This window comes from Ambystoma mexicanum, chromosome 5q (assembly GCF_040938575.1).
Source record: "Ambystoma mexicanum isolate Mex_15411 chromosome 5q, UKY_AmexF1_1, whole genome shotgun sequence".
Taxonomy (NCBI): Eukaryota; Metazoa; Chordata; class Amphibia; order Caudata; family Ambystomatidae; genus Ambystoma; species Ambystoma mexicanum.
This window is the reverse complement of record NC_090933.1, coordinates 1,118,422,559-1,118,436,725: the sequence shown is the minus strand read 5'-3', so window position 1 is coordinate 1,118,436,725 and position 14,167 is coordinate 1,118,422,559. Positions and strand designations below refer to the sequence as shown.

Genomic DNA, 14,167 nt, shown 5'->3' with positions numbered 1-14,167 from the left:
TAGCAGATCCCCAACACACTCCTACTCCCCTCTTCATCTATTGCCGTCTGAATCTACTCAACAGAACCCCCCACAGTTCTACATTAGCATTGTGGCTATGACGCACTTTACATATAGGCGCAGTAAACATTTCATGGAAAACAGCATGTCTACCTACGTGCATACATAATCGTGTACTTGGAACACATTGACATGACATATTTTTCTATAGTCTAAAGCAAGCATATTGTGTCTTTTCGCATTGAGACAGCAGTCTCGGTTTGCAAAACTAAGCAAGCCTCTACTGTAGAACGAAAACATTCTCTGCAGTCAGCCAACCAAGGTCGCTTCTCTGTGCCAAGGAGTAACTGTCTGCTAAAGGGCAGTTATCAAAACATTCTCTCACTGTGTGCGCAGCAGTTCTCTCCGCACACAGCTGCAAGCCTAATTCATGTGGACAGAGACACAAGGCAGATCTCTAGCACCCAAAAGCACACTATATTGTGCTATAAATGACAGGTGTACATAATCACATGGCTCTTGGCATATATTGAGCGATTATGGCTTAGACCAAAACTGTAGCGCTCAAACATAGCCTATTATAGATGAATTCAAAATTAATGCATGTATAAATGAATGAATAATGAATGGATTAAAAAGTGGCAGCGCTGGAAGGCAGGGTAGAGGACGGAGAAGGAAGGGCGCACCAGAACAATATAAGGATTTGGGGCCTGCCGGAAGGAGAGGTGGCCTGAGATCCCATGACATTCATGGAAAATATGATGTTACAGAAGGTAGGGCCAGGCAACCTGTCACAGGGCTTCACTATAGAACAGACCCATAGGTCCCTCGCCAGAAAACCACTGCCAGGGGCACCACTAAGGCCTGTGATAGTGAAAATCCTGAATTAGAGACAAAGCCAATCCATGCATTTTCCAGACGAGGAGGGGGTCATTGAAAGGGGGTCTGCCAAGAAAGCTGTATACACCGACTACACACTGAAAGTGCAGAGGCAGAGGGCAACGTTTGGCACCCCCAAGGAAAGACTGCAGAGGGCCGGCTTCAAATACATGTTGATTTACCCGGCAAAGCTCAAGGTCATACACAATGGCGCCTCTCATTTTTCTTCAACAGAGAAGGGGCGTACGCTTGGATGGACAAGCTGGGGGTAGCGCCTCTTCCAGGGAGATGCAGCGCAGAGACTTATGCAAAGATTATAGAGTGAGTGGCCTCGAAGAGGCAAGCATTAGGGAAGCATGAGTTCTGAAAATGGCGGGAGGAGAAGTGAAGATGTTAAGTGGGAAGGCTGAGACAGTGACAGACTGACACTGCAGAAGGGGTTGAAGGTTTGTGCTGTAATCACTGCATTTCCACATGGTCCTAGAGTCGGGGGAGGGAAAAATTGGAAATGGGTTAAGGCGAGTGGAATGCCCGAGGGGAGGGTAGGGGGTACTGATGCCTGGAATGAGCACGGTTAAAATAATCACCTGGAATGTCAGGGGTCTTAACAGTTTTGTGACGAGGAACAGAGTGCATACATATTTGAAGGGGAAAGGGTTGCACAAAGCACCCTTGCAGGTGACACATCTCACTGCAGCTAGACAAGCAACAATAACCAAGAGGTGGGGAGGGCAGATGTATGCTTCGGCTTACTCAGCGTATGCCCGGGGCACTCTTATATGGGTGGCTCCCACGGTACTGGAAAGTAAGTGTGATAATGAGGGGAGGAAGGTGGTTTTGCATGGGTTTCTAGAGCACAGTGAGATCTAATATTAATGTATATGCCCCAAATCACGAGGCTACTGCATTCTTCAAGGCACTGTGCCACGAATTGGCTCCGTATAGAGGCACCATGTGGCTATGGGGGTGAGTGGACTTCAGTTGGACACTGGACCCTACCTTGAACAGATATAACGATAGGCACAAGAAACAGGCACCACCCGCAAAAGCATTGTCACGTTGAGGGAGCTGCATGAGGAAGGGGGGGGCTACCCTATTATTTGAGCCTACATGGAGTGCACACGCATAGATTATAGGTTTACAGTCAATGAAACAGGCAAATATGTTGCAGCAGGGTACAAAGCAAGGGTCCTTTTGGACCACGCACCGCTGGTCGTGACGTGGCAAAGGTTTGCGGATAAGCCTCTCCGGACGTGGAGGCTGAGAGCGGAGGCATTACTGGATGAGCCGTTCAGAGCACACATGGGGGAGAAGACAAGGGGGTTCTTTGCCCAAAATATGGTGTGTAGACAGCACAGGGAAGCCTTCAGTATGGTTGAAGGCTGGTGCATCACACCACACAAATCTGCAGGAGGAATCAGTTTCCTCCAACCATTGCGTACACCCCCTCAGTGCCCATGAAAAGTATGAAAGAACGGTTTTCCGAAAACAGTTCGGGTTGGAGCATGGAAGATTATTCAGACATCTGGGTAAGATTGCCATAAATATTTGTAAAAGGGAGATTAGTTTATTGGCTAACTGAAACCATTCTTTAAAATCTGCTGCCTTACCTACTCCGCTCTTTATGTGCAATCATTTCTGTATCTGTATGACATGTTTGTATCAGGAGGTATTGCTTCTCTTCGTGAAGTAGATCCAGAGTGGTTTAACAAATCTTCCCAGAAAAAAGCCAGGAATGCCTTAGAGGTGTATTTCTGTGTCTGCTTCTAGAATGAGTATCTCTCAGAAAGTCATGCTCTCTTTTGTTAGAGAGCATAAAATACACTCGTCTTTCTCTTAGATTCCGAGCTAGTTCTTGGCTGCATGCTTCGTTTTTGTGCATCTCTTGGATGGTACTATGTTCTTAGTAGATAGTAGTTCTCTGGCCTTTTTTAATTACAGCTGCACTCATGTTGCATTCATATGGTAACAATGTTGCTATCGTATGGTAACAAAATAAATGATAGGGCCAGGTTATAGTTCTGTCGGTATCCCGCCGGAATTACCGGCGGGATACCGGTAAAACTGCCTTATAGTTTTCACAGCTTAGTATTACTGGAATATTACAGGTGGCAGAGACAACGGAACTCAATGAGCTGGGATTGCCGGAATTACCGGCACTGGTAGTGCCTGTGATTCTGAAAATTACTTGACAGTAGTGGCCTGAACTCTGGCAGGCCAGTCCTGCCGGTAGTTCACTACCCCCACTGGCAAACGTGTGTTCTCCCGGTCTGGAAAAAATGCTGGTGCTGAAATTACCGGCATTTTTAACTGCATTTTTTTCCAGACCAGGGAACTCATTATGAGCCCATAATCTTTAGGTTTTGTTCTTATAAATCCATGGAAGTAAAGAAAAGCTATTTTCTCACTATGCATAGTACTAGACACGAGCCAACATTCCCACTGTGAACCCTACCCCTGACTCCATGTTAGTTGTCTAGTCATGTGTGTAAAAGCTTAGAATTAATTTGTGGCAAGCACCTTGGCCATTATTTAAAGGACCTGCACTTTTCAGGTTTCCAAAAGGAGGGGAGCTTGGAACTATTGGTTGTATCCGAACACCAATCTTACCTTGACACCAACAGCTACCAACAGAAATGTTGGACTCTTCAGACCTACGGTTGCCAAACAAACACACCTATGTGAATTTAAATCTGTGGGCAATCTATAATTAAACATTAGAACACATCTATGCACCATTTAAAGCATGAGGCCTGAATTATGGACACAATGATGTTTGATTCCTATGTGGAAGTAACATTTCTGGAATTCTATGTACTAGCTCCTTGTTCCCCAGTGGTAGCTCCTGATCACTAGTTAATGCTGGATACCCACGAGCTTCTTTTAGGTCCTGCTTATCCATTCTTAATTTCGACCCTGACTTTTGGAGGCATTGACATTTTATTGGTGCAATCCTCCATTTGAATGTTTTGTCTTCTATAAATGGTTCCACGCTTCTACTAATGTGAGGTATCTTTCAAGGATGATTCCGTGAAATAGCACATAGGAAAGGGTTATTTTAGTTTCCTAGAAAATGTTAGAGCCCACAGTGAAATTTAGCATTTTTAATGCTTTTTGTATTTCATTATTAGGCTGAGGAAAGTATGGCAAAGAAGAAAATGTACAGTCAAAAACGGAATCCTCACCATTTCCCATGCAACTGTAAGTTTCAAATATTTCACAATGAGTTACCACACATTTAAAACCACTGGTGTGTTGCTTGTAGTATACTTTTGCTATACATTTTTGGTTTTAGGGATTACAAAGGCAGCTTTGCTGTACATTTTTTTTAAGTATGCCGCTCTTTTTTTGCTTCCGTTATTGAACAATGCTGAAAGATTACTTGGAACATTTCATACTTGTTGGTGTAATTCAAGTTTTCTATTAGATGTTGATTTGTACTTTTAGAAAACCATGCTATTTCACCATGTTTACTTTATTGAAACTGTTATTGCCCCTACATTATGTCTCTGTCAACTAGTGTCTTTACTCATTACTCCCTTCCCCTTTCCTCCATCCTTGTGGGCGTCCCTCAACATCGTGACCACAGGAACGGTACCGGAATCTTTGGCAGTGAAAAATTGAAGTTCCCCTTTAAATTTAGTGCAGCGTGTGGGGCGTTGCCCTGGGCCTGGCAATGCTCACCGATGCTTCGCCCTGCGGTGCCTCACCTCAGTCCCTTTTTCCACACGGATGTTGTCGGACCTGGCAGCTAGGCACAGAGACTTTTTAACTTCCCTGCGCTCCCTGTTTTTAGTTTTTTTTAATCTTCCCCTCCCGTTAGGGCCTCTCCTTCCCCGGCGCATGTCGGCTGCAGGTGGTTTCACAAGATGCCCATCCTGCGATCGTTGGTACCCTGCCTTGGACCCCATTGCATTCTGTCTTGAGTGCCTTGGCCCGACCACCGCTGGGACACGAGCGTGGCGTGCAATGCTCTCTTTCACTGGGCCTTGAAGAATAGTCTTTCACCCTGGAGGGTGCGTCTCCTCCAGGTCATTTTAAAGAGTTTGTATCCAGGACCCAACGTCAAGACAAGGTAGGCCCTTTGTTTAGTACGGCTCCTCAGCACATAGAATCCTTCCCACGGGCTTCCACTGGAAAGGAGATCTTCGATTCTGGTTCTGGCAGACCCGAGGCCGTTAAGACTACTGGATCCCAAGCTGTGTGGCTCAGGGGCTCTTGTAGGTGGTTCGTGGAAGGGAGATTTAGTTTGTCTTCTTCGGCCCCACTGGGCAAGGGATCATCGTGTTCCATCTTCAAGAGTCAGTCCGTAGCACAACCCAACACAACTACCAGCGCTTGTAGCTGAGGGCACCAGGCCTACCAGAGTCTCCTCCAAGGTCATAGAACAGGGCAATTCGGCCACCAGCAAGCAGGCCAAGGGCTCTGAGCCTTCCAGAGCCATCGCTGAGGTTGACCCTGCTCATTCAGGTTAGAGGGCCAAGGAGTGTCCTCCAATGTCAGATCCAGTACGTAGCACGGTGCCTTTGCGCCATCCAGCACATGGTGTGGCATAAGGCCCCCAGATGGCGGACAAGCATGTGGCTGAGCCTGCTAGGCCGGCCGTTACCTTGAATTCGGATTTGGGCCATGCAAGAAGGGTATACAGTTCTTTTGCTGCAGAATTTTTCGTTGCGGGACTTTTCATCGCCGTTTTTTTATCCAAAAAAAACATTTTTTATTGGGGTGGAGGGGGTTTAAAAATTAAATAAATGTGGATGAAAGGGAATCATTTTTTTTAAAAGCTGGTGGTTTGGGGGGTAACCCCCCCCCAAAAAAATGCAGTTTTTTTTGCCATGAAAAGTCCTGCGACGAAAAATCCTGCGGCAAAATAACATAGAACCGCAAGAAGGTTCCAATCCCTTTCCCTGGAAGCGGTGGTGGGCTTTACGGTACAGGCGGTTGGTCTCTGTAGGGTTACGTCTACCCCACACTGCCTTATGGCTACATGCCACAGGTGCCTAGGCACTTCGATCAGGAGAGGAGGCACAGAGCCGCTGAGGGCCATGCCCCTCGCGATCAGGCGGCTAGTGAAGACCACCTCATCCTCATGCGCTCCACGCAAATGACAGGGCTCCTCAAGGGTATATTCAAGGAAATGATCCCACGGGTCGTGCCCCCTAGGCCGCCGCCTCTGGGCCCTACTCTGGTTCCTCTGGTGCCGTTGCCTGTTTCTCCTCCAGTCCAGGCCCTGCCGGAGCTTCAGAGACATCCTCCAGTACCACCAGCACCTCGCCCCGCAGCAGCCAATGGATCTGGAGCTATCTTCGGGTCCGGATCAGGGGGGGTGGCTGTCTGCAAAAAAGGGGGCTATGGGGCGATGACACCCAGGACAAAGAGCCGTCCGCATTTGTAAAGACATGACTGTCTTCAGGGTCTTGCGGAGTTCTTGGGGGTCCCTCAGCCACAGGAAGCCCCCTAGGAGTCGGGAGTGCTAGCAGAGGTTTTGGCCAGGCGTTCCATGAGCTGCTCTGGCAATTCGCTCCAAAAGGATGTCCTGCAGCTGGCGAGAAAGGTCTGGGAGAAGCCCAGGGCCAACGCGCAGATCAAGAAATTGGAAAGCCGGTTCAGGCTTTTGGATGGGGGAGCTAGTCTTCCTGGCCTCTTACCACAGCGACACTCTTCAGTGGTAGCACGGGCCTCCTTGTATTCTAAATCATTATCTTCGTTCTCTCCAGGGGCCACCTCCAGTTGTCTGTCCAAAGAGGAAAAAGCCCTGGAGTCTTTTGGCAAACATTGCTACCACAACTCTCGGCTGCATTTGCGGCAGGCTAATGCCCGCCCTCCTAGCCGTGGCAAACCAGAAACTGTAGCGAGAGCTCAGGGAGTTCATGCCTGACCTCCCTCTGGAGAGGCAGGCCTCTCTTAAGGCCTGTCTGGCGGACGCTGGGCAGTTACGCAAGACCTCTTCGAGTCTTCGGTCTCCCACATCAATACAGCCAGCAGGTGGCTGCGCCTGGGGGTCGAGATGAGACAGACGGCATGGATACATGCCATTAAATATCTTCTGATGTGCAAAATAGAATCATGGATGTTCTTTTTATTTCTCTTAATGGAATTTTATTGTTTTTTGAAAATATAGTCTGATATACACTAACACAAATACTTTCAGGGGAGCGCCGCTCTCCAACAACTCTGATACTGTAAGTTAACCCTTGCCTTTTTGACCCTTCCACCCCCCTTGAGATCTTCTCTCCATACATTCCATTCTGGGATTCACTTTCAAGTTTAATAACATTTGAGTGGTTTCAGGTGTGCAAAATTCAACTCCTTGTCTACCAAGATATCTGCCCATCTTTCAAACTATAGCCGGGCCAGGCCAGGCTCCCTCTCCCATGTCCTCTGTTTTATCAAACTTCACACAAATGTGGTACAAAATTGTTGCCATTCCATTTCTAACTCTCTGTGAATAGCTGCCGTAATCATTTCTATTATATACACTTCCTTTGCTCTGCTGACACATTCTTTCAGCTTGGGGAGGGCCGCTCTCTTCCAATGTCTGTCCCGGTTCGCCCTGGCTGCCAGAAGGAAATGCACCATTGACAGAAGAGCGTGCCACCGATCTCCCCTTTTCTCCAAGCCAAACAATATCAGCATAGGATCCAGCACAAGGTCTCCTCCTCCTGCATCTTTAATCCACTAGAGTAACTCGGACCAGTACACCTGCACCCTAGGGCAACCCCACCACATATGCCAGTAGTCTGCAGTATCACCACAACCATGCCAAAACCAGGGAACATCCACGGAACATCTTGGATAGCCGCTTAGGGTTATACTTGGTCGACCACAAAACCCTCTGTAACCACCTCACCTCAGCAGCCCACTTTTCCAATGACGCCACCTCCTGGATCCAGTCATTTCTGAACAACAGAACAACCAGAATATTTGCACCTTCTACAATGCACCACCAGCGACGGTCACATGTGGGGTCCCCCAAGGTTCTTGTATTTCCCCCACACTATACAATATATTCACAAAACCCCTCTTTGACAAACATGACCGTCTGGGCATCTCATAAACCAACTACGCAGACGACACACAAATTCTCATACACCTCACAGGCAACCACGATACAGACTCACAACGACTCAACATCTACCTTATCATCCAAGCGTGAATGGCACAACACAGGCTGTGCCTCACCGACAACAAGACTTGAGCTTCTCCTAGTGGGAACCCAAGCCAGACTTAATAAATTGGACAACAAATTCAACACTTTCAACATTGACTGCAACACCATCAAAGTCTCTAAAGACGTCAAAACACTATGCATGTACATGGACCCCACCATCTCGCTAGATAAACAAATACATGCTACAGCTTCGACCACTGCTTATACATGCAAGCTCATCAATGCTTGCAGACCTTTCCTGACAAATGAAAACTGCTTCACCCTGGCCAGAGCGCTTGTACTAAAAAAAGCTACACTATTGCAATACACTTTAGCTAGGCACGAGTCAGCAAAACCTAAACAAACTACAGATCTATCAAATCAATGCATTAAGAGCAGCCACCAACTTCCCTAGAAAACTGCACATCTCGGAGCTGGGACGCAGCGTTCACTGGCTCTCCATTAACCAAAGAATCAAATTCAAGACTCTCTCCCTCATACACAAATGCATACATATTCAGGCACCTAAATACCTCTGCAACAAATTCAAACTCTGCATATCACCTAGACAAACCAGATCCTCCTACTCCTAACTCATCATTCCAAGTTACAAACTGCAAAAAGCAGGGGGTAAAAGCTTCCCAGTCCTTGCTGCCAAAACCTGGTTTGCGCTACCGCCCAACATCAGGCTAGAACCATCCATCCACAAATTCCATATTGAGGCGAAATTCTGGCTCTCCAAATGAAAACTAATCCACATCTATGCTGATCCTCTCACAGCTGTCCTTCTGTGAATGTGCTCCCCCCCTAACTGTATATACTGTTATACTCTATGCTCTGTGTGATTTAAATTGACCCTTTCCTTGATTGTAAATTATGTGATCTTATGTTTTGTTGATTATGTGAATTACCATGCCTGTAACTGTAAAAATGTACTAAGAAATGTGCCCAGTTGCCTCAGGGCGCTATATAAATAAATACAATACTGCCATCTATGTAATAATTTCACACCATGCAGCTTGTACTGGCCTGAGATCGACGTTTTCAAAGCTCTCCAACGCATCTGTTGGCAAAGCCGAGCTCCGCGCCCAGGTCCCTTTCCCATCTATGGCGCAACTCTAGCACGGCCTCCCCCTTAGACTTTAGCAAGGCCCTGTAAAGGCGCAATATAAGGCCCTTCATCTCTGTATGTCCATCCAGGACTCTTTCCACTGGCGTGAGGGCCCTCTGAAGGAAATCCCTCAATTTTTCCACTTTGAAAATCCCTTTTAACCTGAGGTAGAGGAACTGAAAGTTTAGCTATGTTTAGGGCTGCCTCCAGTTCCTGAATACTTACAAATTTCCCGTTCTTCCACAGCTGCCACACTCTGGAGAGCATGCCCTTGAACCACGTCTGGTATCGTGAGACCTCTGGTATAACATCCTGAACCGGGGGTGCCCACATATGGCTCAACGGTGACCGCGATGATGTGACCCTTCCCCTTTTTCCACCCATTTTGAGCACCTCTCAGTGGACCCCCCGAAGTGGGTGTTCATGAATTCTCCTTGGGATCCTCCCCCTCGGGACCCAGAGCCATTCCCCCACCGTTACCGGAAGCACGTGTTGGTTCTCGAGATATACCCATTGTTTTTCTGGGTCCTCCCTCAGGTGTGGGACCTCTGCCCTTAGTTGTGCCGCCCTATAGTACACTGTGAGATCTGGGAGTCCCACGCCCCCCTCAATACTTCGGCTTTGTTAGCATCTCATACCCAACCCTGGGTTTCTGGCCCTGCCAAGGGAAGCACAGGATCCTTGATTTGGCCTCCCTTAATTAAAGGAGATTCATTTTTATGGCGTTCAATCTTCCCATCCACGACAGCTGTGTCTTGCCCCAGGCTGCCATCTCTGTGAATAGCTTATCAAAGGGGGGGGATAGTTGGCCTCCCCAAGTCTTTCCCTGGCCTAACAATCTTGACTTATGAGCAAAAACACGGAGCACACCTATGATTTAACAAAAGAGTATTGAGGTATTTTGGAGTAACCTTTATAGAATTAGAGAGAATTTGAGGTGCGGGGGAGAAAAGACTCAACCTTGGCAACTAGGTGGGGAAAATGGAGGACAAAAAGTGGTTGTTCCTAAAGAATTTAGGAACTCCCGTCCCCTGCGCACTGTCTGATATCTGCAAAGCAGATCAATAACTTTCGTGTTTTTTTGTTTTACTAAATTTCATAACACACAGTTCAATAGACAATTAAATAGGTGGAGCAGTCACAATGAATAACAAGCTCACAAAATGTATATAGACAACAAACATGATAGTTATTGTACAATATCTCTGGGCCCGACGCGTTTCGAGTATAAACTCTTCTTCAAGGGCAAAAACATATTTCACAATTCATAATTCAATTTCTAGAAAAAAGTACAGAAGGGTACAATTTAGTATTTTGCTTATAATTCAATTATTCATCCAAACTTTCAAAACATTAAATCATAGATGTAGTTTGAAACATTGTCAAGAGATGTCTGGGATAGTACCTAGTAGCTCGGTTTAGTATAAGTCCAGTCAGATAAGTAGTATCTCTAACCAACACGAAAAGGATGTATAATTTGTGGGAAAATGACAAGCTACTCTATTTTCAAAAAAACAAAAAATTAAAAAATTAAAAAAATTATATACAATTATGGCATAATCCATGCATATAGGTAGTGTGCCACTTACCAACTATGGAGTAGGCATAGTTGCAAAAACATATACGATGTCCATGGATAGCGGGTGCTTTAGAGAGGTAGCGTGTGTATTCACACTAAGTAAGAAATGTGAAAAGTCAAAAGTATACTTAAAATGAAAGTATAGGTCAAATTAACGGTAATGGAGTTTCATCAACACTTACATTAGTTTCCCAAAAGGATTCCGGCTAGCGGTACTTGGACTGAGTCGAAAGGGACAAGCAGTTCGCGCTAGTACATAGATCTGAATAGAAGTAAAGGAAAAAGTAGGAGGAGGTAAATAATAAAAAAGTTCTAGGTCTCGAGAGTGTCAGTGGACCCATAGATCACTTACTAGATATAGTGTGAATCCTTCAGCGAGCGAATCATGGCGAACCTCATCCCGAACAAAGAGGATGTTGTTCGTTCATGATTCTGCTCTTATGTACTGAAAGTACTGCTGACGTATGAATGAGAATGCGTGGTAGCAGAGCGATCGCTACGCATGCGTTTGCAACGAGTTGCAGGTAATTGGTGCGCGTCATGTGTCTGACAACACGGAGGACCCAGCGTCAGAACAACATGAAAACAAAGAAAAGCGCGCTTGCGCGAGACTAGTGAGCGGCTAAAACTGCCTGAAAATGGCTGTCTATTTTGTAGTAGGCGGGGCAGTGGAGCTCCCGGACCCAGCCAGGATGGCCCTACCGACCTGATTCCTGACCAGCTGAGACTCCACCATGCTCAGTTCTCCGAGGACAACTGGTACATCATTCGAGAGGACGTCTACGCGGGCTCAGTACATTAAGTGGACAAGGTTTTGCTTCTGGGCTTGCGACAGCAGGCTAGACCCCTTACCTGCTCCCTGGACGACGTGCTGGCTTTTTCCGAAACGTCTCACTTTCCAGATTTCTGGTCAATACCTGCCGCATCCCATATTGCGGCCATTGGGGCCTACAAGAATTCCCCAGAGCACGTTTTTTCCAGCAGCCAACCCAGCGGTTAAGGCTCACCTCAATGGGTTGTCCAGACTCTTTCCTCCGGTACACAGTCATCATCCTTTCTGGCATCTTAATGTGGTTCTGGCAGCCTTGCGGCACAAGCCCTTTGAAACAATGGCCTTGGTGGACATCAGCCTGGTGACACTGAAGACAGTATTGTTGGTGACGCTCACTTGCAGGCTTTGTCATTATGCAAGCCTTTCACCACGTTTCATAACGACAGTCATCTTGCGCACTCATCCAAACTTTTTGCCCAAGGTTGTCACTACATTCCATTTAGATCAGGAGATCTGCCGTCCGGTGTTCTTCCTGACCCCGCAGTTGGATGCTGATAGGGCTTTGCATTCCTTGAACCTCAAGAGGGTCCTCAAGTTCTACCTCTCTGACAAAATCCTTTAGGAAGTCTGAAGCATTGTTCATCACGTTTGGGGGCACGTCTCCCAGCACCTAGGAAGCATGTTCAGCAATGGGAAAACTGGTTCCAGAGGGGATTCATGCCCATGCTGTCAGAGCTAAGGCACGGCCGTCGCGTTTCAGCGGCTTGCTTCTTGGAATGGTAGGGCGGCTACTTGGGCCACTTTGTCAGCGTTCTGTAAGCACTATTCACTGGATACCACCTCCAGGCGAGATGCTGAGTTCGGTCAGGCAGTTCTGAAGAACCTTTTTGCTTCATCCTAGATATGAGGCAGGTTGTCACAACGCCACCCTGTGGTCTTGTTTGGTGGAATTACCCACAAGGGAAAGGGGACGGAACATATGAGTATTTAAAGTTACTCACTGTAGTCACTAGAGTACTCATAGTGCTTAGACACCTTTCCTCCATACGTCCCACCCACCTTCCCCGCTTGTATGCCAGGGGATAAAGTATTCAGTTTAGCCAGATATTAAAGCATCCAATGTGTTAAAAAGGGGACTGAGGTGAGGTGCCGGGGGGCGGGGCCTCATGGGGCATTCCTACGCCCGGTGCTGTGCCCCTGCATGCTGTACTAAATTTAAAGGGGAATCTCAATTGTTTGTTGCCAAAGGTTCCGGTGAAGTGCACATGTTGGGGGACGCCCACAAGGATGGAGGAAAGGGGACTAAGTACTGTGGGTTCTCTAGTCACTACAGTGAGTACCTTTAATTATCAAAGCCACCATTGCAAGATGAATCGTTAAGTGTATATAGCTCTGTTAACCTTTTGGCTCAAAAAACACTCCAATTCATCCCTAGGTCACAATCCACATGTCGTACGAGAGGAACTTTAACACTCATTAAAAATGTACCATTATAGCAATTTGTAAACCAGCAACATGGATTTAGTCCACGCATTCATACAATACTATTGAGTGAATACGAAGGAAAGAGGTGATTCACAGGTGGGTCAAGCTGTCCTAAAACATTTTTTTGCAACTGTGCCCTCGGCTTACCATGTTACACGGCATGGGAATCTAAACAGGTTCACAAGCTTGAAAAGACGAACATTACTTACTCAGTAATTGTCTTTCTGTGGCTTGTATCTGCTTAGAGTTGCATGCACCCAATCTTCCACCCCACTAAGATGCAACAGGACAGTAAACGCAGCATAATTTGCACAGTACATAGACTCATCCTGTCACAAAAAAACAATGCAAGGATGTCGACAAGTGAAAGATCATGGATACATGTGCACATAGGATAGGGTTACTGTTAGGGGACCACCCCTATCAATGCCCTATTCAAGATTCCATAATCGGAGCCACCTGCTAGATGGTGGTCTATACAAAGCATGTAACTCTAAGCAGATACAGCAACAGAAAGATAATTACTGGATGAGTAATGTTTGTTGCATGTAGGCATATTTCGGAGGCTTGTGGATCTGCTTAGAATCACATGCTATGCAAAGGCTATCACGTAGTGGTCGTTGCAGAGTATTTCATGACTTATTTTCTAAATTCAAAAAGCGACGTTGACTGGGTGTGTTTGTAATATTATACCTTGTGTGACGTGTACTGTACCCATGGTCCTTGACACGTCGAGGTCCCTCATAGTTTTTTGCACCATCGTAGTCTGTCGCTATTTCGGAGTTTGCTGGCTAATGCCATTTATTATAAGAAATAATAAAATAATATGTTTCAGCCTTCGCTCGCTCATCGTTTCGACGACCAATCTTCAGTGGCTTTCAGCAGACGGCTCCGGTTGCAACCTTCGAAGGGAGATCATTGGCTCTTGATGACTGTTGACTTCGGACTACACAGGCACGTGCCGTTTGCATTAGGGAGAGTGGGGGTGGTCATTTACTCTTGCAGGCAGAGAATCGCCCTTTCTCCACTTTCCACTTATCGTCGGGTAGCCTTTGACTTTAAAAATGGAAAACACACCATTTAAATTTTGCCCATCCTTATATGATCTGATATGATAAGTCATTCATAATGCTCTTGTACACAAGTGTTCCAAGGCGCGACACGAGGGGGGAAACAGGAGGACAAACAACA

At 46.5% G+C, this 14,167-nt stretch overlaps 1 protein-coding gene across 5 annotated transcripts in view; it reads left to right on the top strand.

The window, feature by feature from the left end:
* The window catches only part of ASAP1 (ArfGAP with SH3 domain, ankyrin repeat and PH domain 1), a 2,617,237-nt gene that overhangs the window by 818,387 nt on the left and 1,784,683 nt on the right, over positions 1 to 14,167 (top strand). For all 5 annotated transcript variants that reach the window (XM_069621633.1, XM_069621635.1, XM_069621634.1 and 2 more), the window contains one exon: positions 4,011 to 4,080. In XM_069621633.1, the coding sequence (XP_069477734.1) occupies positions 4,011 to 4,080 (70 nt within the window). The remainder of the gene's footprint in view (positions 1 to 4,010; positions 4,081 to 14,167) is intronic.